Raw genomic sequence first — 26,781 nt, 5'->3', positions numbered from 1 at the left:
TTTACTGCATCCTTTATACAGGCAATTTGGGCTTTGAAATGGCGTGCACACATACTTACAAAGAAATGAATGCAACCAATGGCTGCTGTTGCTAATTCCTAATCCTACTGCCTCATCGACATCTACAGACCCAAGTTGTCTATAGAGCAAAGAGCTGAAAAAGCTCACACTGAATGTTTTATGAATTCCTTTGTATTTCGGGGTCATACAAAGTGTGAATTTAGGTTTCATGATACAACCATAAGCAAGAACTGCCAAGTGATTCTTCCTAGACACTGAGTTCACTGAACTGAGGCATGTCTTCTGCCTCCTGAGAGTGGTCTGGTATTTAAGTTCCATTTAGTTCAATTTGCCAAAATGAGATTGCAGACGAACTGGACAGAGGTTTACCGCCAACAAGTAGCATCACAACAGAGGATTCAAAAATGTCTCCACATTCATTTTTCAGAGTGTCCAAGCTTGGCCCTCCATCTGTTAGATCCATGGTGGCAACTTCCTGTTCCTTGGCAACGTTGAGATACGAGGTTCTTTCTTCACACAGCAACTCTGCTGCCGGATCTGAATTCAATTCTGCACTGGTTGTGGTTTGATAGGGGGTGAATCCTAGAGAATCCCTTGAAGACTGGCAAAACGTTTTCATTTCTATGTCGGAGCCACCCTCATTGTTGAGTATCTGGTATGTAGGCTCCTCGTGAAGATACTCAAAAAAACAGGTGTGCTGCTTAGAAAGAGTCAGTAGCCTTGAACAACCCTTTTCTTTAGACTTCAAGGAACCAAGCGATCTCAGTGGGCAATCAGCAGTCCCTTGGATACCAAATCCAGTTGGCAGCATCTGATGATAAGCTTTGGAGGAAAGTGCCTCTGAGCTAGGCAATTTTATCCACGTTTGAGATGGAAAATGATATTGCCACAAAGTACTATTTGGGTTACTGTTAGAAATGCCTCCGCCAAGGACTAGCATGGAATCTTCCAAGATTAAAGCCGAATGTCCCACCACTCTTGGAGGTCCCTGGCTGGAGGCAAACACAGCAGAGATAAATCAGCACAAGGGTGACACTTACACTCATCAAAATGGGCTCAATTTCTCAATGCTTCTCTCCAGTCAGGGTAATACATGGAAAAGTCATGAACCACTTTCTATAGTCCATTCCAAACAGTTCCCATAAATTATGTATTCGGGTATTGTTAAAAGACATGGGAATATTGACCATGCTCCTTAAATTGTCTCCTCTGTGCATTATTTATTTATTTATTTATTATAAAATTTATATGCCGCCCAATCCCGAAGGATTCCGGGCGGCTTACATGCTTTCACTTATTGGTTATTATGATTCTTCTGCCACTTCAGGATTTCTTTTTCAAAATGCAAATACCATGCATTCATAACTGGGCAACGGCCCAAATAAAAGGGACAAACCACATAATCAAAAACATTTGCTTCTAGAAAAATAAAACCCTCCCTTCCATAGGTACCCATATTAGAAACCACAACTCTGTATCAGGGTTTTTCCTGCCTTTGCCTTCCCATATCACTCAAGTCCCCCTCAGACAACCTTCTCCCTGTTTTCAATTGATGTGCAAACATCTTTAAATCCCAGCTAACATACAGTAATTGGAATGTTGGGATGCTAGTCTTCACGGGCTAATGTGTAAAAAGATTGACTTGCTCTTCTGTGTAACTCTAGGAACAATTGGCAGGGGGAAAACAGTCATATCTTCACCCTCTTAAACTCCTTTTGAAACTGCTAGTGAAGTTACATTCAAACAGTTACCTTCTCCTGATACTGAACCAATTGGTGGCTATAAAATTCCACATCCAGAAGTCCTTCTGTTCGCTCAGTCCCATTAATCCTCCAAACAAGTACATGCCATTGCCGTAAACCACAGCAGAATGACCATGTCGGGGACCTGGGCTACTCCCACTGGATGCAGCTGATAGAGAGGCCCATTGTTTTGTATCTGAAGGAAGACGGTTATTAGAATGCATTACCTTTTAAATAGATACAACACATTTTGTATGTTTCAAAGGGTTTTTCCTCACATCTTGCATTATTTATACATTAGGTCACTGCTGAGAAAGTTTAAACTTACCAAAATGAAAGGTCCAGAATTCTTGGGAAGCACCTTTAATGTCAATGTATCCCCCATATATGTACATATTGCCCCTGTAGACCACAGCACTATGGCCCTTCCGATTAACAGGAACCTGAACCTAGAGATGGAGAGAGAAGACAAAATTGAGCAACCATCCTTAATTATTGTTGCCATCACACCAATAGAAAGCAGACAATATCCTAAGGCAGCGGTGTCAAACTCAATGCTCACAGGCCTCATTCGGCCTGCAGGGTCCTTAGATCTGGCCTGCAGGGCTGTGTTGGAAACAGCAAAGGACTGGCCTACGGTGCCTCTTGTCAGCAAAAACAGAGCTCAGGAGGGCTGCATGTGGCCTTCCCAGGCTCCGCTTTCAGCTGCAACGGCCTCCTGCAGCCCTCCGTCAGCAAAACTGACTTCAGGGAAGCTGTCACAGCCGAAAATGGAATCTGGGGAGGTCGTCGTGGCCAAAAACCGAGCCTCAATGAGTGATGTCGAGCTGGCCATACCCATTAGGCCATGCCCTCCCTGCCCCTGGGGGTCAAACACAACCCTGATGTGGCCCTCAGTAAAATTGAGTTTGACACCCCTGTCCCAAGTAATTCATACTGGTCTACTTAAATGGTCCTTTATGTCTTCCCCAGCAGTTCACATTTTAGCAACATCCTTCTAAAATAGTATTGCTTTCCAGTTTGTTTACATTTATCCCTATAGATGGAATCTCACTACTCCCACTAAAATTATTGAACATCTCCATAAATTAAGAGAATGGACATGCATATGTATGTAGATATGAAGACATAGATGAATGGATAATATACAGATTCCAGAGATACATTATATATTAAACTATATTTTGGGAGGAGGGAGAAGAAATGACTTCAAAGTTTCCTACATCATACAGATGATGTTCTCCTACTGCTAAACAGGAAGGAAAATGGGAAGTCAAAACTGTCAAAATATAACTTCTGGCTAAGTCTGTGGAATTATGATTGTAAGGAAAGTAGAGGGATTTATGCATGAATGTTCCACATTTGTTTTGCCCAGACCCGCACACAAGACCATGTCCCTTTAAAGGCTAGGAATTGAATGGCGCTCTCTTGGTTGGTCTGAGTTGAATTGTGGTAGTGCAGATGTCTTCTGCTCCCTGAGTTTCTCCACGTTTAATACAGGGAGTCTGGTAGCGCCTTTTCCAGCTAACAAAATGTATTAAAAGGCATAAGCTTTTGTGACCTTGGGGTAACTTTGACATATGCGTAGAGTGGCTAGTCTGAGGCAGGATTTAAATTGCAGGGAGGAAGGGGATGGGAAATGAGGGAGAGACAGGTTGGTTATGTTGAAACTCTGCTAACTCCTACAAGGAATTCAATCTGAAATAATTGCCTACCTAAAATTAATTGCAGCCAAAGAACCATTTTTATTTCAACATTCAGAATTAAAGAGATTCATTTTCAAACATGAAGTGTGAACAATATGAATGTCCCAGAAAACCAAAAGCAGCAGCATCTTTAACTTACCCTGCTACTTCATGGTGGTGGCTCATCTAGTCTGGAGCAGTTTTCAAAGTATGTAACTAAGCAAGCTATTTGATCAACAAAGCAACAGGTTTCGTGGATGATTCATTATATTTTAGTTGTGTTATTCCTTACCTCCCCAGTTATTGCTGGGAGCCGGCAGGCTATCCACTTGGTTGCATCTGCAGGTGTATAAAATGTCAGTCATAGCATTAACCACAAGAAGGTGCTACTGTTCTGCTTGCAGTGCTAGGCAAGCACTAAAAGGAGCGATTGGCAGAAAAAGTTGCAGGCTGTATTTTCTTTTACCAACAACACGCAATATAAATGCAGCTCCAAATACAATTTTCAAGGCAGTGAATGGCAATGTTCTCTTCATTTTAGGAACTGTTTCTAATAGCAAGGCAAATATCACAATCTTGGGCTGTTCATGTGGGTAAGACAACAATTCCCATGATTCCCAGGTTTTGAGTAAGTTAATATTGAATACTACAGGTTTAAAGCCACTGAAGGGTATCTATCAAGAACAGGGGTGTCAAACTGGTGTCCCTTGGGCCGAATGCGTCATGCGCAGGCCATACCCACCTGAGTTCCACAAATGGGAAAAACATCACAAAACATCATGTTACATCAACATTGCCATGACGCAGCAAGCTTGACACCCATGATCTGGAATGGGTATCAAATTCTATTTCATTGAGGGCCACATCAGGGTTGTGTTTGACCTCAGGGGGCTGGGCTGGAAGTGGCCAGGGTGGGCGTGGCTAGCTTAATGTCACTCATGTCAGGGGCAGCTGAGGTGGCCCAAGCGCTGTGCCAGAGAAAAGAGGCTCCCGTGCCCCATTTTTGGCAGTGACGGCCTCTGGCAGTAAAAACAATTTTCGCCGTTTTCAGTGCCCAAAGGTTTTAGGAAGCCATCGCAGCCAAAATGAGGCACTGCAGGCTGGTCCTTTACAGTTTCCAGGGCAGACCCGTGGGCCAGGTCTAAACACTCTGTGGGCTGGATCTAGCCCGCAATCCTTGAATTTGACACCCCTGCTCTGGAAGGTTAGTTCAAGTAAGGCCAATTTTGACAGAGCAATTGTCTGGCTCAGCTTCTGAGAGGAAAAAAAGTTACAGTATCTCCTTAGCTCTCCATCCAAGTGTGCATAAAGAGGAGGAGACTATTATTGGTTTGATATGTTAATCTGTTCTTCATCTACAACTCTTTCCAGAATAGGCTGTACATGAATAAAAAATACTCTGATCCAAACTAATACATATTATGAAACACATGCATAAATATATTGGAAGAATAAAACTTGTCTCATTCCACACCTGTGTCATACATCCAGAGAGGATTTCTCTTCTGTGTGAAAGCTGAATCCACCATTCCACCAAAGATATACAGGATATTCTGCAAATACAATAATCATTTTCCAGTGAATCACATTTGCATTTTCTATAATTAATTGCCATTCAGTGTGAGATTCAAACCAAAGTCTGAAAACCTCATTTCTTGGTTAAGCTTAGTACAAACATCTTCAAGCTCCTGTAGCTACAATATCAGGAAGCATTGCACATTACCACTTCTTTATATGCCAGTTTCACATGGTTCAATGTTCTTCTCAATGCCATTCTATCAAAAATATTCAACCATGCTTCAGTATGACCAGTTCAATTTTCAGCATGGATTAAAACTTAAACTGTTTCTCAAGATGTTTTTATTTCAAAAGCCAGATATTGATCGTATTGCGGTAATAGTGTTACGCAAAATGCTACTCTTGATAGAGTTGACTTTAAATGTTTCTCTCATTAAAATTACAATTGAAAAGCAGCACAGATGGCATCAATAGTCACAACAGACAGTAAGTGCGACAGAAGAGGTCACACAGATTATTGTAGTTGAACAAGCTCCCTCCCTCCCTCCATCTGGATCTTCCAGGTATTTTAGATTATACTATTTGGGTCTACAAGCCAGTCAAAGTGGGCCTCTCTTGAATTATAACTGCTGCAGAGGTGGTATTCAGCAGGTTCTGACAAGTTCTGGAGAACCGGCAGCTGAAATTTTGAGTAGTTCGGAGAACTGGTAAATACCACCTCTGTCTGGCCCCGCCCCCTCCATTCTCTGTCTCCCGAGTCCCAGCTGATTGGGAGGAAATGGGGATTTTGCAGTAACCTTCCCCTGGAGTGGGGAGGGAATGGAGATTTTACAGTATCCTTCCCCTGCCATGCTCACCAAGCCACGCCCACAGGACCAGTAGTAAAAAAAATTGAATCCCACCACTGAACTGCTGGAAGCATTTGGTTGGCAAAAATTATGGAACCGGTCTGGTAGATGATACAGTATAAGACACCCAGAAAAAGAGGCCTTTTTTTTAAAAAGTGCTCCCTGAAAAGTCGATTTGACAGCCTCTGCACAAGAGCTATTGTTTCAGAAAGTTTTTAAAAAGTGGCCTTACAAAAATGTATTTCATTATTCCTCTAAGCAAGGGGTGTCCAACCTTGGCAACATTCATCATTCCCTCTCTAATCCTTATCAATGATAGTAACAGGTTATGGCTAATTGAGACCATGTAAACAAGAGGTGGGTTCTGCCCAGTTCAGCTGAACAGGTAGTGGTTTGGCGGCCTGGGTCGCTGGAACTGGCAGCGACCCAGGCCTGCCACACCCTTGAATCGGTTCTCCCGGCAGGGCTGTAAGCGCCGCCATCTTGTTTTTTGCTTCTGCACATGCGCAGAGCAATTCTTATTGCACAGCACATGGATGCACAGGCAGTGCAGCCATGAGCAAACTGACAGTAGTGACTGCTGGAACCCACCCCTGAGGTAAACAAGATAAAAGTGACATTAGCAGACAACAGAATCTAGATGTGCTTATTCTCTCCCTTTCTAGGTGAAGAAATCCACTTTGGAAACCGAAGAGGGCCCTAGCCTCTTCTTTTGACAACTCTTCCTTATAATACCTTAGCTGATTTGCAGGAAATCCTGCTACAGGAAAGGAGATATTCTTCAGCTGCTGCAGCACCCCATGACATTCCTAACTTGAAGCAAGGGTATACAGAGTAGGCCCATTAACAGATTGAGCCACACTGGAACCATTCATTAGGACTAAGGCAAAGCCAAGATTCACACTTGTTCATAAAACTCCCTGAGTGAATCCAGACCAATCATTCTGTCAACCTAACTCACAGGATTAGAGGATCTCCTTGAGTTCCCTCAAGAATGGCAGAATATAAATCTATGCAATACAGCCATAAGAACAAATAAGCTAATGAAATGCCAGTAAAAAGGGAAAACAATGTACAGGTAGCCCTCAACTTGCCACTGGATGTTTAACAACCATCAAAGTTATGACAGACTTTGAAAGGGTGTTTTATAACCCATAAAGCACTTCCAGCTCTGCCTATCGGAAAACATTGTGTCATCCCTGTCATATGACTGCATTTCAGCTCACATTTATTTTGATTGGAAGCCATCCAAGTTGATCATAAGATAGCAATAGCACCTATACTTACATATATATTGTTTCACAGTGCTTTACACAGTGCTTCTCTAAGCGGCTTACAGAGTCCGCATATTGTCACCAACAATTTGGATTCTCATTTTATGGACCTCAGAAGGATGGAAGGCTGAATCAACCTTGAGCTTGGTGAGATTTGCAAATTGCAGTCAGCCGGCAATCATCAGAAGTAGCCTGCAGTACTGCATTCTAGCCACTGTGCCACCAAGATGGGTGACATGACATGGTCATGTGACCATAGGATACTGTAACTGGTCGTATAGTTATTAATGTAAATTTTTTATATAATGTTTTAAATTAATAAATAAATTCATGACCAGTTACAGTATTTCACGGTCACATGATCATGATTTGCAATGCTTTTTTTGCCAGTTTCCAATATTATTTGCTAGTTTTTTGAGGGGGGGACCCGCCAATTTAGTAGAATGGATTTGCTTAAGAACAGCATGATTCATCTATTGACTACATGATTCAGACATATAGTAATGATTTGCATAATGACCATGGTAAAAATGCCCTCCCCCCCCAATCAGCTCCAGTCACATGGGTATCTCAACTTACAACTGCAATCATCTACAACCAAATCTCCAGTCCCAACTGTGATCCTAAATCGGGGATTACCTATAAAGTGATTTATAGCTAATTAGCTAATTAGCTTGCCTGATAATCCACCATTGTGTGCTCTTCCAGTTCTTCTGGGCCATCGTTTGAATTGTCCAGTTCCTCCCATTCATTACTCGCTGCAGTAGAAAGAAAGCATATGATAACATCAATGCAGCTTTTTGATTAGCATTTGCACTTGCCCTTTTTGGAAATTACAACTTTACCAGCAGAATCTGCAAATCAAATCACATCCTGGATGAATCGGTTAGGCTAAGGATTGGGGTTGTAGCATCCTGAAAAATAGGTCCATTTTTTACCCTTCCTGAAGACTTAGCTAAACATGCATTTCAAATACCTCCCGATATCTTTCTTTTTGTTTTGTCCCCCACCACTAAGCTATCTGCAGAGAAATATAGAGGGATAATATCAGAACACAGAAAGTGTTTGACATTAGAGAGGGAGGAGAAGAATTGGCTCAGAGTAACTCCTTTTGGCTGCAGAATTGTGCATTTTGAAAACATCACTTCAGCCAGTGGTGGGTTCCTTTTCCCATCGCTATTGGTACACTGCGCACGGGGCGGGGTGGCTTGTCAGTGCATGTGCACTGCACGTGAATGCGCACTCCACCGCCCCTGCGACTCCCAGCTGCTTGTCGGAGGTAGCGCAGGCGCCTCACACTGTGCGTGCATGCACAATTGGCCGGTTGCTTTAAAAACAGGTATAGAACGCGGGCAGACTGGCCAAACAAGCCACCGTACCAGTACAGTGGCAGCTGCTTCTGGCTACTACCTTTTAAGTATGAGGAGGCGCTGAGGTAAATTAACTGGAACTTTATTAACAGTAGTAAGGTGAATAGCAAGTTCAGAACACAGGCGCTGGACAGCGCCGCCTGACAGCTATTTATACGGATAGCTGTCAGGCGGCCGTCCAATGGGGAGACCGCAATACTCCCGCCGCCCGGCAGCCACGCCAGGACCAATCAGCTTCCTGCAAGGCGTGGCTTGGCTGCCAGCTGCGTCAAGAGGATGCATCCCCCCGGATAGCACATGCGTAGTCATCCAGGTACTTCGGCCGACTACGCAGGCACTGAGACCGCCTCAGTCCGGGTGTGGTCGCCGAAGACGTCGGAGGTGGAGGAGGAGATCTGTTTGAGTGGCGGAGCTGAATTGGAGGCCCAGCCCCTTGCCTCGTGCCGGAATTTAAAGATAAGTTTGCGGCGGCGGTGGTAGTTGGTGGCGGGCCGCCTGGCTGGTTGGGTTGTGGTGGTTGTGGCTGGAGGCCAGTGTTGGGCAGAGCGGCCGGAGCAGCGTGGGCCTGTAGTCCGGGCAGTTGGGTGGTCACGCGGCAGCGCAACTGGTCTATATGGCGCCGCCAAACTTGTCCGTCGCCAAGTTGGACCCTATAGGAACAGCCCCATTAGTTCTTGTATCACGGCCAGTACCCACTTCGGTTAGCCCAAATAGTTCTGGGCATATACCTCCTCCCCCACTAAGAAGGTCCGCGGGGCGTCCGATTGAGGCATAGACAGGGGAGCGAAGTGGGGATGTAGCCGGTTCAGGGTGGTGCGGAGCCGGCAGCCCATTAGGATTTCGGCGGGGGACTTGCCGGTGGTGGAGCATGGGGTGGAGTGTTGTGCTTGGAGGTAGGTACAGAGCCGGGCCAACCAGGGCAAGTGACTGAGATGAGCCAGGCCTTCCTTGGCAGAGCGAACAGCGTGCTCAGCCATTCCGTTTCTGGCGGGGTGGTAGGGGGCCACAGGGGCATGGCGAACCCCCAGGCTGGCCAGGTAGAGGCGGAATTCGGCGGACACAAATTGGGGACCATTGTCGGTCACCAAGATGTCCGGTAACCCGTGGGTCAAGGAAAGGCACTCGAGAGCGTGGATGATGGCAGCAGATGTTAAAGAGCGCATGGGGATGACCTCAACCCACTTAGAGAGGGCATCCACTATAAGAAGGAAGGTGCGCCCATCTACCGGACCAAAGAGGTCCGTGTGGATGCGGCTCCAGGGAGAGGAGGGGGTTTCCCACTCCCGGGAAGGAGACATGGGGGGAGGGCAGGCCGGACAGCTTGGCAAGGTGGGCACCGCTGCAACCAGCCAGCAATGTCAGCATCCATGGAGGGCCACCAGACATAACCGTGGCCCAGGGCCTTCATGCAGACAATGCCTGGGTGACCCTCATGGAGGTGACGCAGGACCAGCTGGCGCAGGGCAGGCGGCACGACCATCCGGGAGCCCCAAAGGAGCATTCCTGGAGGATGGAAAGTTCGGTGTGGCGGCAAAGGAAAGACAGGAACTCGGGAGCCCGAGAATCCGCCATCCAGCCCAGGCGAACAGCATCCAAAACACGGCGAAGGAGTGGATCGGAGGAGGTGGCCTGGGCGATATCGGAAGCAGAGTGTGGCAGCTCCAGGTCGTCTACAAGGAAGACGCCGGAGGCCAAGGACGGGGCCAGGTCGGAAACCTGGGCGGGCAACGGACAGCGGTTCAAGGCGTCCGCGTGGCCCATATGCTTACCCGGCTGGTAGTGCAGCCGGTACAAATAAGCAGCGAGGAATTCGGACCAGCGGGACATACGGGGTGACAGGAGGGGGGGTGGCATGATCCCCCGCTAAGATGCCAAGAAGGGGCTTATGGTCCATGAGGAGGGTGAACGGGCGGCCGTAGAGGTAGTGATGAAACCTCTTCAGCCCAGCTACGGCCGCCAGAGCTTCCTTGTCCAGGTGGCTGTAATTTCTTTCAGCCCTGGAAAAGATGCGCGAATAGAAGGCGATGGGTGCTTCTGAGCCATCAGGGAATGAGTGGCTCAAGACAGCACCCACGCCATAAGGGGACGCGTCACAGGCTAAAAGGAGGGGCAAGTGCTTGTTATACTGCACGAGCACGGGGGCAGCTGTCAAGAAGCGTTTGACAGCCATGAGCGCATGCGCCTCGCGGCTGGTCCAGGTCCAGGGAGCGGAGGAATCCAACAAGCAGTGAAGGGGCTCCGCCACCGATGCCTTATGTGGTATAAAGGCGGCGTAGAAGTTAAGCAGCCCCAAAAATGCTTGAAGCTCCGCCTTGTTGGAGGAGGTGGGGGCATTGGTGATGGCCTCCACTTTGGCAGGAGAGGGGTGGATGCCATGGGCATCTACGCAGAAGCCCAGGAAGTCAACGGAAGGAATTCCCAGTTGACACTTGGAGCGCTTCAGGTGGAGACCTGAGGCGCGGAATCAGGAGAGGACAGTCCGGATGGTGGAGATGAGTCCTGATTGGTCCGGAGCGGCAATCAGGACGTCATCAAAGTATGGCGTCACACCAGGGATGCCATGGAGCAGGCGCTCCATGAGTCCCTGGAAAAGACCGGGGGCAACTCTGATGCCAAATTGTAGGTGCTTGCAGTGGAACGCCCCCCCTCCCGGTGCGTGACAATGGTCTGGGCGGTGGCAGTGGCGTCGTCCACCGGCAGCTGCTGATACACTTGGGCCAGGTCCAATTTGGCAAAAATCTTGCCCTGGCCCAAGGAATGCAGCACATGCTGGACGACGGGCACCGGGTAGGGGTGGGCCTGCAGCGCCTTGACTGTATTTTTGTAGTCAGTGCAGACCCTCAGGGAGCCATCTGACTTCAGGGGCAGGACAATAGGGGTCTCCCAAGGGGCATGATCCACTGGCTCTAGAATGCCCTGGGAGATGAGTTTATCCAGCTCAGCATTGACTTTAGCCCACAGTGCCAAAGGCACCCTGCGAGCTTTGAGTCGAATGGGCGCCACCAGGGAATCCAAGCTCAGGGAGATGGGAGTGCCTTTATAACGGCCCAGGGCATCGCTGAATACATCAGCGAATTCTGAAATTAGTAGGTCCAGATCGGAGGCCAGCCTGAGGGAATTAACGCCGGCGATGGACAGGCCAAAGGCTCGGAACCAGTCCAGCCCCAGGAGAGAGGTCAAGGAATTCCTGACCACGATGAGGGGCAAGGGACCCTGGAACCGCCCATACTGGACCGGCAAGGTGAGGCACCCAAGAACAGGAATGGGACAGAGGGGCAGAAGAAAGTCGGTCCCGCTTGAAGCGGGAGAAGAGCTTTTTCAGCGTGTCCCAGGAGATGATGGATCTCGAGGAGCCGGTGTCGAGCTCCATGATGCAGGGGCGGCCAGCGAGTAAGACGCGGAGGTGCATCTTACCCCGGCCCCCTGAAGCAGTTGAAGCGGAGTCCAGCAGCCATTCGGGCGCGAGCCCCTCGGGTTCCGAGACAGTGTAACACCCTTGGCGGGAAGACAATGGCACGGAATGCAGGCTGGCGCCCGGCAGGAGCTCTGGCAGACCGCGGCGTTGAAGCAGGGGATCGGCACACAGCGGTGATGTGCCCCTTCTTGCCACACTGGCGGCAGAGTGCGGCCCGGAACCGGCAGGAAGAACGTGGATGGCGGCCGCCGCAACTGAGAGGTCGAAGTCAGACCGCGGTTCGTCCGGGCCTATCTGGCAATGAATGGAAGCAGGAGGAAGAGAAGCCATGACTGAAGGAGGGAAACGGCGAAGATCCGGTGTGGACTGGCCAGCCATTTCATACGCTCAAGCATTGTCGACGGCTATCTTCATGGAAAGCTCCGAGCGGGAAAGGATGCGGCGGTGGAGATTCAAGTCTTGGAGGCCGTATATAAATTGCTCCAAGAGCGCGTCATCCAAGTCGAGGAATTCGCAGTCGATGGCGGAGGTGCAAAGAGCCGCCACATACTGGGCGATGGACTGGCCCTCCCACTGGATACAACGATGAAAATGTTGGCACCTGGCATAGCGGGAGGGAGCCAGTTCATAGTGAACCTTCAGGCGTGACAGAAGAACATTGAATGGAACCAAATGCGACGGCAAAGGAGCTGACAGGGTGTGAGCGGTGGCAAACATGTCCGCCCCACAATAATGGAGGAAGACCCCTCTCTTTCATCCCTCAGGAAGATCAGTGAGCCCGTGGGCTTGGAGGAAGATTTCAAATCATTCCAGAAAGGCATCCCAACTCTTAGCCTCAGGACGGAAAGGCAAGAAAGAAGAAGCGGCAGCAAGGGCCGGGATGTGCGCTGGGTCAACGTCGCTCATCCTCATCGCCAAGTTTTAAGTACGAGGAGGCGCTGAGGTAAATTAACTGGAACTTTATTAACAGTAGTAAGGCGAACAGTAAGTTCAGAACACGCGCACTGGACAGCGCCGCCTGACAGCTATTTATATGGATAGTTGTCAGGCGGCCGTCCAATGGGGAGACCCCAATTCTCCCGCCGGCCGGCAGCCGCACCAAGACCCATCAGCTTCCTGCAAGGCGTGGCTTGGCTGCCGGCTGCGTCAAGAGGACGCAACACTACCAGTATGGCCATATTGGGCCATACCGGCCAGAACCCACCACTGACTTCAGCCCTATGTTCTTGGCACAGTCAAGTATCCTGTGTAGTCCCAGAGCTTTCATGTTGTAATCAAGTATTCTTAAAATCCAATTTGGACCATTTCCATTCCCACTATGAAATCAGCGTCCCTCTATTCCAACTATAAAACTATTTCTTTATTACAGGTAGTCCTGAACATATGACTACAATTGACCCCCTTTGCACTGCTAAGTAAGACGGTTGCTAAAAGTGAGTTTTGCTCCATTGTACAACCTTTCTTACCAAAGTTGTTAAGTGAATCTCTGCAGGTGCTGAGTCAGTTATACGGTTATTAAGTGAATCTGGCTTGTGAAAAGAGATTGCAAGTCACTTTTTTGGTACTATTGTAACTTCAAACAGTCACCAAATGAATTGCTGTAAGTCCAGGACTATCTGTATAGTAGTCTACCATTTTAGATAGTACACAAGTAACTGCTGAATAGAATAGAATAATAGAGTTGGAAGGGACCTTGGAGGTCTTCTAGTCCAACCCCCTGCTTAGGCAGGAAACCCTATACCATTTCAGATAAATGGTTATCCAACATCTTCTTAAGGACTTTCAGTGTTAGGGCATTCACAACTTCTGGAGGAAAGTTGTTCCACTGATTAATTGTTTTAACTGTCAGGAAATTTCTCCTCAGTTCTAAGTTGCTTCTCTCCTTGATTAGTTTCCACCTATTGCTTCTTGTCCTACCCTCAGGTGCTTTGGAGAATAGTAGTGAAAAAGTAAAATAAATGCAGTCTTGCTGGATTATTTCATTATGACCAGTCTGTTTCCAATAGGAATTAGCTGGTCACCTCTTCATGGTTGGGAAGGCAACAAAAACAATATATAAAAACAGATTTGATAACCGATTCATTGTGGTTATATAAACACCTCATTAAATAGTTTATAGTTTATAGTTTATTTATTTGTATGCCGCCCTTTTCCCTGAGGGGACTCAGGGCGGCTCACAAGTTAGGGGAAGGGGAGGACAAAACAAGTTATGAACATAAAACAATACATTGTTAAAAGAGAACACAACAATCATACCATTCGGGTGGGGTTAGGGTCTTTAGCCCCAGGCCTGCTGGGACAGCCAGATTTTAAGGGCAGTGCGGAAGGTCTGGAGGGTGGTGAGGGTACGAATCTCCACGGGGAGTTCGTTCCAGAGGGTCGGAGCAGCCACCGAGAAGGCTCTCCTCCGGGTAGTTGCCAGATGACATTGGCTCGTTGATGGAATTCGGAGGAGGCCTAATCTATGCGATCGGATCGGTCTAGTGGAGGTAATTGGCAGTAGGCGGTCTCTCATATCTAATTAGATCATTAAAATAGTCCAGATTGTCTTGCTTGAAATGAAAAAGCCATTGCAGAAAAGGGCCTCTGCCTGGCGGCCATTTCAAAAACAGCAATACATTCCAACAAGATTGTGTGATTGTAGCTTCAGGCATTTCTTTTCATGGCATAATAAAACCAGAAAGGGCATACCTTACCTATTTTGAATCTCCAGAAATCACTCAAGCTAGTATTTCTCCGGCCACCATAAACATAAAGAAACCCTCTACAGATGCAGCAAGCATGTTTGTATCGATCGCAGGGAGAAATTTTGCTCTGTTTCACTGGGTTCCATGAAAATGTCAGTTTCCTTTTCATCCCTCTGTTAGCTAGTAAACACATCCATGTGGAGATGACGTCCTCCAAACAGTAGCTCCAAGCTAAAAAGGAAATGAGAGTTAAGAATGGAGACAGGGAGGCTACTGCAACCATTTCTTTAATTTGCTTATTGGCATAGGCTCACCAAAAGTGACTCTGGATAAAAATGGCATATATGAAAAATGTAGACAATCACATTAAGAATTAAATATTATTTAAAAACCTGAATATACTGTAGAGCACTGGTGTCAAACTCTCTGCATCATGTGACCACCATGGGATGTTTCGTGACATTTTCCCCCTTCGCGGAGCTGGGGTGGGCTTGGCCTGCACATGTGATGCATCCAGGCCATGGGCCGCCAGTTTGACAACCCTACTGTAGAGGATAAAAATGAGCACCACAATGGAACAATCTGGACACATCTCCAGTCTCCTTTACATGATGAAAAGATGACTCAAAATGTGTTGTCTATAATGTTAAATATATCATATGAGTGAAGAGAAATTGGCCCTGTTCATACAGCACAGCATGCTTTATTAGATCTTGTGTTGCAGTGGACTGGAAACAGTTAATCCCAGGTACAGGAAATTAACAACTCTGATTAATATCCTCAGGAAATACCCTGCTTTCAATTTTTTAAAAAATTAAGCAAAATACCCTGCTTTTAAATGAGAGTATTTACCGTATATATGCAATCAAATTAAGGAAACAAACTTATTTTAGTGCAAAGGAAAAACCAACTGATACTTTGAAGGAATCAGCATCTGTGTAAATACACACACACACACACACATATCCTCAGACAGACGTACGTACGTACATACATATGCAGTAACCAGTATTCTTCCTATCACTAGGAGAACAATTTAATTTTTACAGCAATATTTTGATCATGTGACCATGATCAAAATACTACAACGGTCATAACTCTGAAAAACAGTCATAAGTCATTTTTATAAGTGCCATTCTAACTAAAAACAGTCTCTAAATGATTGGTTGTATGTTGAGGACTACCTGTACTTCTTAGAAGCCATGGGCTCTCAATTCTACAATTGTTTTTAAAAGCAACCCAAAATTCGCACTACCTGCAAAGCAGTCCTATTGTCATCCAATTTCAGCACAGCATATTCTGACAGGGTGCTGGACTTTGGGGCAACCCGTGGCCTATAGACTGCCCATCCCTGACAAAAAGCAACAAGCAATAATAAACTTTCAAGGGTGAAAGATCCATTTATGGAATTTATAATCTAATGGCTGACCCCTCCAGCCACTCATTGCCTGCCTGATGTCACGTCTCTGCTTTTCAACTTGACTGACATCATTTTCTGCTTAGCTTTGGGTAGCAAAAAACCTTGGGTGGATGCTGGATCCCCAAAGTCGACTAAAATAGAGAAAAGTCAGTAAAACAAGGTTAAAAGATTCGTTGGGAAAATCAAAGAGGAAGCAACGAACAATCTTTAATTCTACTCCTATGATGATCTATCAATATACAAACTGGCAATAATGATTTATTTATTTTATCATGTTTATGTAGTGTGTATTGGAGGTGATGACCCTTTGAGAGCTGTATGGAACAAAATTTTCATTTTAATATACCGGTATGCTGATCAGTATATCGGTATGCTACACATTCAAAGTGACAACAAAGTTATTCTAAGTCTTCTAAGTTATAAAACTAAAAGAAGAAAGCATGAGGTGTAAGAGCAGGGATGAAAAAAATAAAATATTTTTTTTTCAGCATATAGGAGGACATAAAGTCACACAAGAAATACTGCCAGCTATCAACCTGCTGGTATAATTTTTCTCATGGAAGAAAAAAATGGTATCCTATTGGTGCCACCAATAACACAATGAACTAAGGTCACTTCATAAAACCAGTTCTTGGTCTCTATAAATACATTGGCAAAGCAACAATGGCCCAAATGATCTAAACACACAAACCTTAGTGATATATTTTTTTTTTGCTATTATAATTACACATACTCCTCCACTCTCTTTTGGACACTGCTGATGATTGTGTGCTTTAGCATATGGTTACATTCACTGTCATTTTTAATATTATCATACATATTGTTTTATTTTACTCTGAATTGTTTTTTCATTGTATTACTGTTCTAATTATAGAAAAATTATATGAAATGTTTAAAGCAAATGCAAGTACTCCTACTTACAGCCACAACTGAGCACAAAATGTCTGTTACTAAGCGAGACAGTTAAGTGAGATTCACCACATTTTATTTCTTTTTTGCCACAGTTGTTAAGCGAATCACTGTAATTGTTAAGTGAATTGTACAGTCATTAAGCAAATCTGGCTTCTCCCATTGACTTTGCTTGTCAAAATCCAGTTGGGAAGGTTACAAATAGGGATGATCATTAAGGTCAAAAGCTTTATAGATACGCCTCAGGCAGTAAAGATTAGGATAGCGTATGCAAACCACTTAATCCATCAACCACTTTTAGAGCTGCAATATGTGATATGGCAAGGGATCCAATAACAAGTAAAACTGACCAGAGAAAAAAGACCAGGCTATCCCCCAGACAAGCTTCAAAGCTGTTTTCTCAGGAGTTATATTATTTGTTGCTTCTAAGACAGAAAGATGCAATGGTATAAGAAATTACTAAGCATGATTCATCCCTTTCTCTTCCTCTTTCTCTCCAAGTTTTTTTTTCTTTTTAAATTTAGAAAAAAATCAATTACTATATGTGCTTAATATAAAGTTAACAGGGGGCTTCCTGGGCGAAGCTTACTGATGGTAGCAGCTTAACACAGCTGCTCCCGAATTCCTGGTTACGTATCTGTTTAGATGATCACCTACCTGACATCTAACAGGTTTCTTATCCTTCAGGCAAGAAGGGAAGAAGATATAGTTTTGCTGGCAAATGCCCTTCGATTTTTGCAGCTTCTGTGTCTGCAGAGAGAAGGGGGCCAGCCCGAGGCAGAACGGCATCCGTGCTGGGAACTTCAAACTGCCTTGCGCAGTGCAAAGTAAGATTTCTCCCACTCAGTTCACAGTTTGATTTATTTGATTTTAATGCGAGCTGAGCCCGTTTACGAGGACATTAATTGCTTATCCAAATCCTAGCTTCATTTTTTTTTTACAAGATCTTCTTCTGAAAATCTATTTACTTAGAGGCTTTTAAAATGGCGCCGAGCCGGCTGGATTCTTCTGTAACAATGATTATTTTCTTAATCTCCTTGTTAAACTCTACAGAACTTTAAAATTTCAAAGGAGAGAGGAGTGATTTATTACCCTGCCTCACAATCGGCCAGCAGAAACTTATTAATTAGTTTCATTTTTACAAGACTTCCTTTCTCTCATTAATTTTGCTTATCTGGAACTTAAATGGTGATGAATCTGCTGAACTGTCTTGTCACAATGCTTATTTTCTGAAATCCAAGGTAAAGCCTTGCCAAGCCTCAAACTTTCAAACAAAGGGAGAAATTCAGCATCTCTTCCTATAGCTGCACAGTCGGCCAGTAGAGTTTTATTAACTGCTTGAAGATAAAACTTGGAATGGCCTCAAAAACAAATCCTAACTTGAAACCGCCCCCCTCTACCCCCAGAAGCACATCCCCGATACCTAGCACAAAGTTGCAGCCTCCGCTCCCTATGCCCCCTGCTGGAGACTTGCTAACGAAAGAATTCTTCTTGAGGGAATTAAGTGAGGCTCTCAACGTTCAGACAATTAAAATGGAAGATAAACTTAGAGACTTTAAAGATGAGATAAAACAGCAGATAAAACAGGAGGGAAAAGAAGAAATAAAAGAAATAAAAGAGGAAATAAAAGAACTTAAACAGGAGTTGTATGATAAAATTGATGCCAGGGTTGTTAAAATTAAAGATGAAATGCTGGGACTTGTAACTGTATTGACAGAACATGTTTCTGGAATTGAAGATAGTCTAGAGGATCTTAATGAAGCTAATACCAACTTGACATCGAAAACAGAGGTGGTGCAACAAAAAGTTGAAAATGCTGAAAAAGAAATTATTATGATACAGTATAGACAAATGGAACTAACATTAAGAGTAAGGGGGCTGCGTGAAGAGAAACAGGAGAACCTGAAACAGATTCTATCAGAAGCTTTTGACCGTCTGGTGGGAAGACCGGGGACTAAGATCAACTGGCAAATCGGCAAAGTTTATCGTGTTAACTCCTGGGTGGCAAAGCAGAAACAGCTTCCTCGAGACATCGTTATATACTTCACTACAAGAGAGCTCAGAAACACGATACTACAAGAGTCTTATAACACTAAGCTCCAAATTGGCGGTCAAGACCTGATTGTTTTGAAAGAGATACCACCTCAAATGTTAAGAGCCAGGAGAGACTACGCTTTTTTAGTCGAAGAACTTAGAAACCATCAGATACAGTACAGATGGGATGCACCATTTGGTATTATACTTACATTTGATAGGCAAAGATATCGTCTCAACTCTGTATGGAAAGCCCGAGATTTTTACCATAATATTTTGAAGGTTGGACATCCTGCATCATCTGGACCTGGAGAAAGACCACAAGAAGGACAGGACAGACAGCAAGCTACACAACTATCAAATAAGATGGAGCATCTCTCTCTCCTAGTATGATTACTAGACAAATGGAGAAACAAGCTAAAAGGCAACAACCTCAACAATCACCGGCCATCGATCAAGGAGCTACAGCGACAAGTCCGGAAGCAGTGGGAGAAGCTAGGCCAAAGGTTAAACAGGCCATGCAGGAAGCTCTAAAAAAGCTTCAGCTAACCAAAGATGACAACTAAGATCTTAACATGGAATGTCAATGGATTGAATTCTCCACAGAAGAGAAAGAAAATATTTCACTATCTTAAACAGTTTAAGAATGACATAATTTGTTTGCAAGAAACTCATATCAAATCAAAAATATCTGATTAACTCAAAACTTGGTCAACATTTTGTAGCTTCTGCTATGGAAAAGAAAAATGGTATAGTTGTATACTTAAGACATGAAAGCTGAATTAATTGAAGCAGATCCCTTTGGAAGATATATCGCATTAGATCTAATCCTAGAAGGGAAAAAGACATTACTTTTGGGAATTTATGCTCCTAATCAACAGCAAGACGGATTCTATAGAAATTTTCATGCCAAATTAGTACAGTGAGACTTGTCTTGTATACTATTGGGTGACTGGAATGGCGTGATAGACACTAAGAGAGATAAGAAGACTTCTCGCCCAAAGACCAAGATGCGAGCAAAACTACCCAAACCTTTTTTTGACATGATGGACGACTTTGAACTGAGAGATATTTGGCAAGAAAGAAACGCAGAGGAATATGATTTCACTTTCTTTTCTGATAGACATCAATCCCTTTCAAGGATTGATTTTATACTAATCACTAATGATTTGGTTTCTAGGGTGAAGACAAAGATTGCGGCTAGGGTCCTTTCGGATCATAACCCAGTTTGGATGGAATTGGGAAGGGTAGTGCAGGCAAGAAGGTCTTGGAGATTGAATGAAAACTTATTTAGATATGAAAAATATATCAATGATTGTAAAAAATTGCTAACCGAATACTTTATTTTTAATATGAATAAGGGCACACCTATGGAATTCGTATGGGATGCAAGCAAAGCATATATGAGAGGAGTGCTGATGAGCATAAATAAAACACATAGATATAAACAAGGGCTAAAATGAACAGAATTGGAAGAGGAAATTAAGAGGAAAGAGCTGGAGTTAACAATGAATCCAGGCGATACAAAGGTTAAGGAAGCAATCACCATATTAAAATCTCAATTTGACATGTTGATCTCTGACCAGGTAGCCACTAGTTTGTTATATGCGAAACACAATACTTTTTGTAACGCAAACAAACCTGGCAGATGGTTAGCTTATCAGATTAGGAAAAAAAGGAAAACTCGAAATATATCTAAACTGACTTACAGAGGGAAGGAGGTGTTTCAACAGGATGAGATTCAAAAGGTATTTCGGGAATTTTTTACAGAGTTGTATAAAGAGGATAAAATTAACGGTTTAGATATAGACAGATATTTAGATAAAGAGAAAAACCCTCAGTTAAAGAAGAGCACAGGCAAAAATTGAACCAACCAATAACCTCAGGGGAAATTTTACAGGTAATTAAGCAGTTAAAGTTAGGGAAGGCACCAGGTAGATGGTTTGACAGCGGTTTACTATAAAAATTTACAGTTAGAAATGGTAGAACCTCTTAGAGAATTATTTAATAAGATTCAAACGGAAGGTAAGGTGCCTCCATCTTGGAAGACAGCGTTTATATCCTTGATACCCAAAGAAGATCAAGATACTACCCAACCAAAAAATTATAGACCTATCTCATTACTTAATGTAGATTATAAAATTTTCACTAAAATACTAGCAAATAGGTTAATGTTGGTTATTCAACAATTGATACATACCGACCAAACAGTTTTTACACAGGGGAGACAGATGAAAATTAATGTTAGATTAATTATTAATGCATTAGAATATCTGGGAAAGAACAACCAAATTCCTGCTGCGTTCATATTTTTGGATGCTGAGAAAGCCTTTGATCGAGTTAATTGGCAATTTCTGTTGAAGATATTGCAAAAAATGCACATTAGGAGATATACTGTTTTTTACAGTCAATTAAAGCAATATACCAACACCAAAGAGCACAAATCATAGTCAATGGAAGTTTAACAGACTCCTTTCAAATTGGAAAAGGTACAAGACAGGGCTGTCCTTTGTCCCCACTATTGTTTATTATAACTTTGGAAGTATTGTTGAATAAAATACGGGGCTTGGATGGTCTAAAAGGGATTAAGATTAGGCAGCAAGAATACAGAGTGCATGCTTTTGCGGATGATTTGGTCATAATATTGGAACAACCGCAGGAATCCAGTATGGTTTTAATGAACACCATTAATCAATATGGTCAAGTGTCTGGTTTTAAAATAAACTTAGGAAAAACAAAAATATTAGCTATAAATATGAATACTAAACAAAAGGAAGAATTAGGAGGAATGTTAGGATGTGAGGTAGTCAAAAAGGTCAAATATCTTGGAGTTAATATTTTAACTTCAAATGGGAAACTATATAAGCATAATTATGAACCACTTTGGCATAGTATACAGATAGAGATGAAAAAATGGGAGAAATTGCACTTATCTTTGCTGGGTAGAATAGCGGCAGTGAAAATGAACATGTTACCAAAAATTTTATTTCTTTTCCAAATGTTACCTATACTTAAAAAAGATGCGAATCTTTTAGAATGGCAGAAGGGTATCAACAAATTTGCATGGGCAGGAAAGAAGCCGAGGGTAAAGCTGAAAATAATGCAAGATGCACACGAGAGAGGAGGCTTGAAACTACCTAACCTAAAACTATATTATGATGCAGTGGCGCTATCGGTAATTAGTGATTGGACTCATTTAACTAATGATAGGATATTGAACATTGAGGGACACGATCTGGTATATGGTTGGCACGCTTACCTGTTATTCAACAAAAAATTGGACAAGAATTTTAAAAGTCATATTTTAAGAAATGCTTTACTGCGGGTCTGGAAAAAATACCAATATAAATTAAATGACAAGATACCCATGTGGGCAATTCCTAGACATGCAATTGAAAATATGAATATAGCACAAAACCAGGATAGAATTACCTACAGACAGCTTCTCATTTTGGAAAGGGGGATACTACAACTAAAATCTTTAGAGGTATTAAAAGAGGAGAAGGTAGTTCAAACATGGTTCCAGTATGGGCAATTACAGGCCAGGTGGAAAATAGATCAAAAAATTGGTTTTATCCAAGTTGAGGATAATCTGTTTAAACAAATAAGAGATCAAAGTTTAATGCATATAAAGAGGATATATAATGTATTAATACAGATGGATTCGGAAACAGAATTAGTTAAAGATTGTATGATAAAGTGGGCTCAAAATATTGAAGAACCAATAATGTTGGATACATGGGAAAGAATATGGGTAAGAAATGTGAGCTCAAGCTCAAAACCTGAGAGAAAAATTTTATAAGATGTTCTATAGATGGCATTTAGATCCTAAAAAGCTGGCTTCTATGTATCCGAATTTACAGCCTAAATGTTGGAGATGTGGTTCTCTCGATGCTACATATTTTCATATATGGTGGACCTGCCAAAAGGTTAAGGCATTTTGGATAAAAATATGGTGGATTATGCAAAATATCTTTAAAAGAAGGATAAAGTTTACTCCTCAGTTATTTTTACTAGGTATAAGTACTGACATTACAGTGGTAGAGACTAACTTGATTCTGCACCTAATAACGGCAGCAAGACTGTTGGTGGCACAATATTGGAAGAAGGAAGACTTGCCTACAACTCAAGAATGGACATTGAAAGTTACAAATTTAGCCGAGATGGCTAAAATATCGGCATATCTTAAAGATCATTCAAATGAAAGATATAAACGAGACTGGAAAAAATGGATTGACTATATACAAAATAAATACGGGACTAAGAAATTCCAGATAGCCTATGCTTAAGATCAGGAATGGTTGAAATTGTTCAAAATTAGCTTAGCAAGAAGAAGCTAAGATCAATGTAGAGATGTTATTAACTTTTTTTTTCATTTCTTTTTTCTCAACATATTTTAGACTGTGTTTGTTAAAAATCTATACCATGTACGGGCTCTGGGAAGTCGGGGGGAGGAGGTGGGGGGTCGGGGGAGAGGGTGGGGGGAGGGAGGGATATATACGATGTGTTAGATTTCAATGTAATGTGACTTCACATGTATACTGTTTTTCTTTAATTTCTCTGTAAAAATAGGATAAATTAAGTACATTGACATATAGTGGAAATACACCAAGGGGAGGAGGAGTGGGATAGAAGAAAGATGGGTAGAGAGGGATGGGAGAGAGGGTGGGAGGGAAGGTGAGAAGGAAGGGAGGGAATGGATCGGGAGAGAGGAGTGGTAGAGGGGGAGGGGAAGTAGGCTAGAGGGGGATGATGGAGGGAAGATAGAAAGTTGGAGGGGGTGGAAGAAAGAGGTGTATGGAGAGTGGAAGAGGTATATTGGGTTTCTATTTTTTGGGGGTATTGTTGACAAGAGGAATTGCTGCGATTATTGTTTAATGTTGTATGGCGTTGGCTATGCACAGTATATATGTGAGTGTATGAAAATGAAAAAATGGAAAATAAAAAAAACATTATCCAGAAAATATATATATATATAAAGTTAACAGGAACCACCCAACGTTTCCAAATTGCCTCTTCTTATTTTGTATCCACAATACACAAGGGGATGACAATCAATTCATTCAAAAGATAGGAGGTGTTTGAACCTAAAATACAGATGACACTATTTTGGTTGCAAAAAAAAAAAAAAAAAGGAAAATATCTAAGACAAACAATTCTAAAACAGGTGAGTGAAAAGGTTTCTTTGAACATCAAGGAAACAAAGATCATGTCTACTAGAAGAAACAAGAGGAATTTAAGACAAATAATGAGATAGTTGATAATAATGAGATAGTTGATAAGTTTGATTTTCTAGGCTGCAGTATTAGTAAATATAGTTGAGAGAATATAGAGACTATAGAGAAAAAATGGTGAGCAAAAAGGAGTGCATAGAAACTCATGAACAACTGTGACATTTTAGACAAAATTTAAAATGATCTACATACACTGGGCTTATATCAACGGAGAAACAGATTCAGGAAAAATATTTGCTCCTGCAATGCTGGAAGAAACTGCTTCACACTTGTTGGACAACCTAAAGGATCAACCATTGAGTATTAGAGGAAATCAAGCTCAGAAGCTCATTAGAAAAAAGCAAGGATCTCAATATAAAAGCCATGTTAGACACATCATGAGGACTAGTAGAAAAGATCATTCTGGACAAGAATGGATCGAAGAAGAAACCAACAGCACACGGGGTGTGGGGTGTGGGCAGAGCATAGGAAGCTATACGAATGCACCTTCAAGACCTCTATAATAGTATAGCACTTAGACTTATATATGGCTTCACAGTTCTTTATAGCCCTCTCTAAGTGGTTTACAGAGTCAGCACATTGCCCCCAACAATCTGGGTCCTCATTTTACCGATCTCCACCACCATAGCTCTAATGCAGTGGTTCTGACATACAACTGGAGTGTAATATCTGTTTGTTTGTTTTTGGCTATTCAAGTAAGAGGCAGAACAACCTGGAGAGATTTTAATCCAGAGTCACCAGGTGTCAACTACAGCTCTAAAGAATCTAACAACATTCTTTACATGTTTAGTTACATTGATTAAGGGATTAATTTATTTGTTTATCAAATTCCTTGGCTACCCATCTTACAACAGAGTAACTCCATGGTATCTTGGGCAAGCATTATTTCCCCCCAGAATCTGATAACTCAGAAGTAAATTATATAGATAGTAAAGTTCTACCTAAAGAAAAGTTCTACAGAATGTTAATAGTCCTCAAACCCAAAAGATTGAGAAGGAGGTGGTCCACCATGAATAAAAGCCAGTTTGCAAGTCTCTTATTACTTCACTTTCATTTTTATACTTCTGACTGACAGGGTCTCAGATGTCCTCTTCAGTAAGATAACAGTACATATTTTCCAACAGAGAGTAAATTCAGCTTGAGAACTCATTTTAAAATACGCAGCATTTTATCTTTTGCCCTTTCTGGAACAACAAGAAATTCTAAGAAAGTGCTTCTGGGCTTCCTCGGAATATTCCAAAATACCTTATACTTTGAAACCAATAAAAAAATCTGATGGCTGCAGAAACCTCTGCGGATTTCAGGTCTGGAGCTTGTTTTTCACACCAGGGCTCAGCTGTTGAACATGAGAAGCAACAGGGGAAGGAAAGGTCATCCACCCGCTAATAAATGTCTATAAGCAGCTGTCACACACATCTAGGTTTTGGGTAGAGGGGTAGACATTCCCAATGGGAAGTTGAAACTTAAGAGACACCCCAATACAATTTTGTATTCGCTTAACAGAGCCCTGTTTCAATATCTCGCAGTGCTCAAAAACTGCAAAGGCATGCTGCAAAGTGCAAGTAAAAGGGCAGATATTGGAAGAAATCAGTGGTTTTGCCCCCCATCGTCCTTTAAACTCAGCAAAATGGGAGCAAGCAGGAAAAGGAGGTGATCTTTCACACTCAACCAACACAATGGAAGGGGCGGAACAGTCAGTTATGAGAGAAAGGGGGGAAAATATTACACTATTTCCTTTTTGAAAATTCCTCTGAACTTGAAGGAAATGAAGCATCAACTACACAAATGCAGTAGCTCTCCACGGGTGCTCTGGAGACCTCCTGGAGGTCCCCGTGATCTTTTCAGGGGATCTGAAAAAATCAAATAACTATTTTAAAACGTTTCCATTTTTCATTTCGAATGCACCGACATTAATAAACGTACCCCACATAAACCAAAGTCCTCAGTCACTTTTGAGAAGGTAAAGGGGTATTTGGATCAAAATGTCTTGACAGCTAGACTAAAGCAAAATTTCCTCCCCAAAGCTAATAACTGCAAGAGACCACAACGTCCATCACATTTCTGGTTGGGAATGATGGGAGATGTACCGTAGCTTGGAGAAGCTACCAGGTCGGTGGGATGTACTCTTCACCCCACTCTCCAAGAAGATCTGATGGCTCGCGTTGGTTTCCTTACTTTTGCATGAAAATTCAGAGGGAAATCAATAAAAAAAGGCAGAAAAGTCGAGAGGCACAAGCGCTCCGGAAAACAGAACGTGTGAATAAGCTCCCCCAGCTTTCACGTTAAAAAAAAAAGGAAAGGGGGGGGGGGACCAGAGGCGGGCATTTAGTCATCGACCCACGGAAAGAATCCAGTTTTAAAGTTAAAGAGGGGGGCTGATTTTTCACCATTACACACCCCCCATCACCACCCCAGCCACAGCACATACCGTTGCAATCGGTTGCCGCCCTGCATGCCCTCGGCAACCCGCTCGCCTCTCCGGCCAACCCTCCCCTTTGCCGTTTCCTTGCGGGTTTCCGTCCCAGCCCTCCGCCTTTTTCTCGCCGGGCTGCGCTATCGCCGCCTCCTTCAGCCTCCGCGCTGAGGAGGCGCTCGGATCGAACCGCTCGCCCCCGACTCCAAGG

The 26,781-nt window shown here is 43.2% G+C and overlaps 1 protein-coding gene across 1 annotated transcript; it reads right to left on the bottom strand.

Annotated features, from left to right (window-relative positions):
• Positions 1-273: 273 nt before the first annotated feature.
• On the bottom strand, positions 274-26,781 carry LOC116507971 (leucine-zipper-like transcriptional regulator 1 homolog). The gene is made up of 8 exons (XM_032216407.1): positions 26,586-26,781; positions 14,570-14,791; positions 7,767-7,846; positions 4,923-5,001; positions 3,741-3,787; positions 2,092-2,212; positions 1,773-1,959; positions 274-1,013 (listed from the first exon to the last, which is right to left on the bottom strand). The coding sequence occupies exons 2-8, from the start codon at positions 14,751-14,753 to the stop codon at positions 329-331; spliced, it is 1,383 nt and encodes a 460-aa protein (XP_032072298.1). The 5' UTR covers positions 14,754-14,791; positions 26,586-26,781; the 3' UTR covers positions 274-328.

The sequence above is a fragment of the Thamnophis elegans genome, chromosome 1 (genome assembly GCF_009769535.1).
Source record: "Thamnophis elegans isolate rThaEle1 chromosome 1, rThaEle1.pri, whole genome shotgun sequence".
NCBI classification, from domain to species: Eukaryota; Metazoa; Chordata; class Lepidosauria; order Squamata; family Colubridae; genus Thamnophis; species Thamnophis elegans.
Note: the sequence above shows the minus strand (reverse complement) of the source record. Positions and strands in the feature narration are given on the sequence as shown.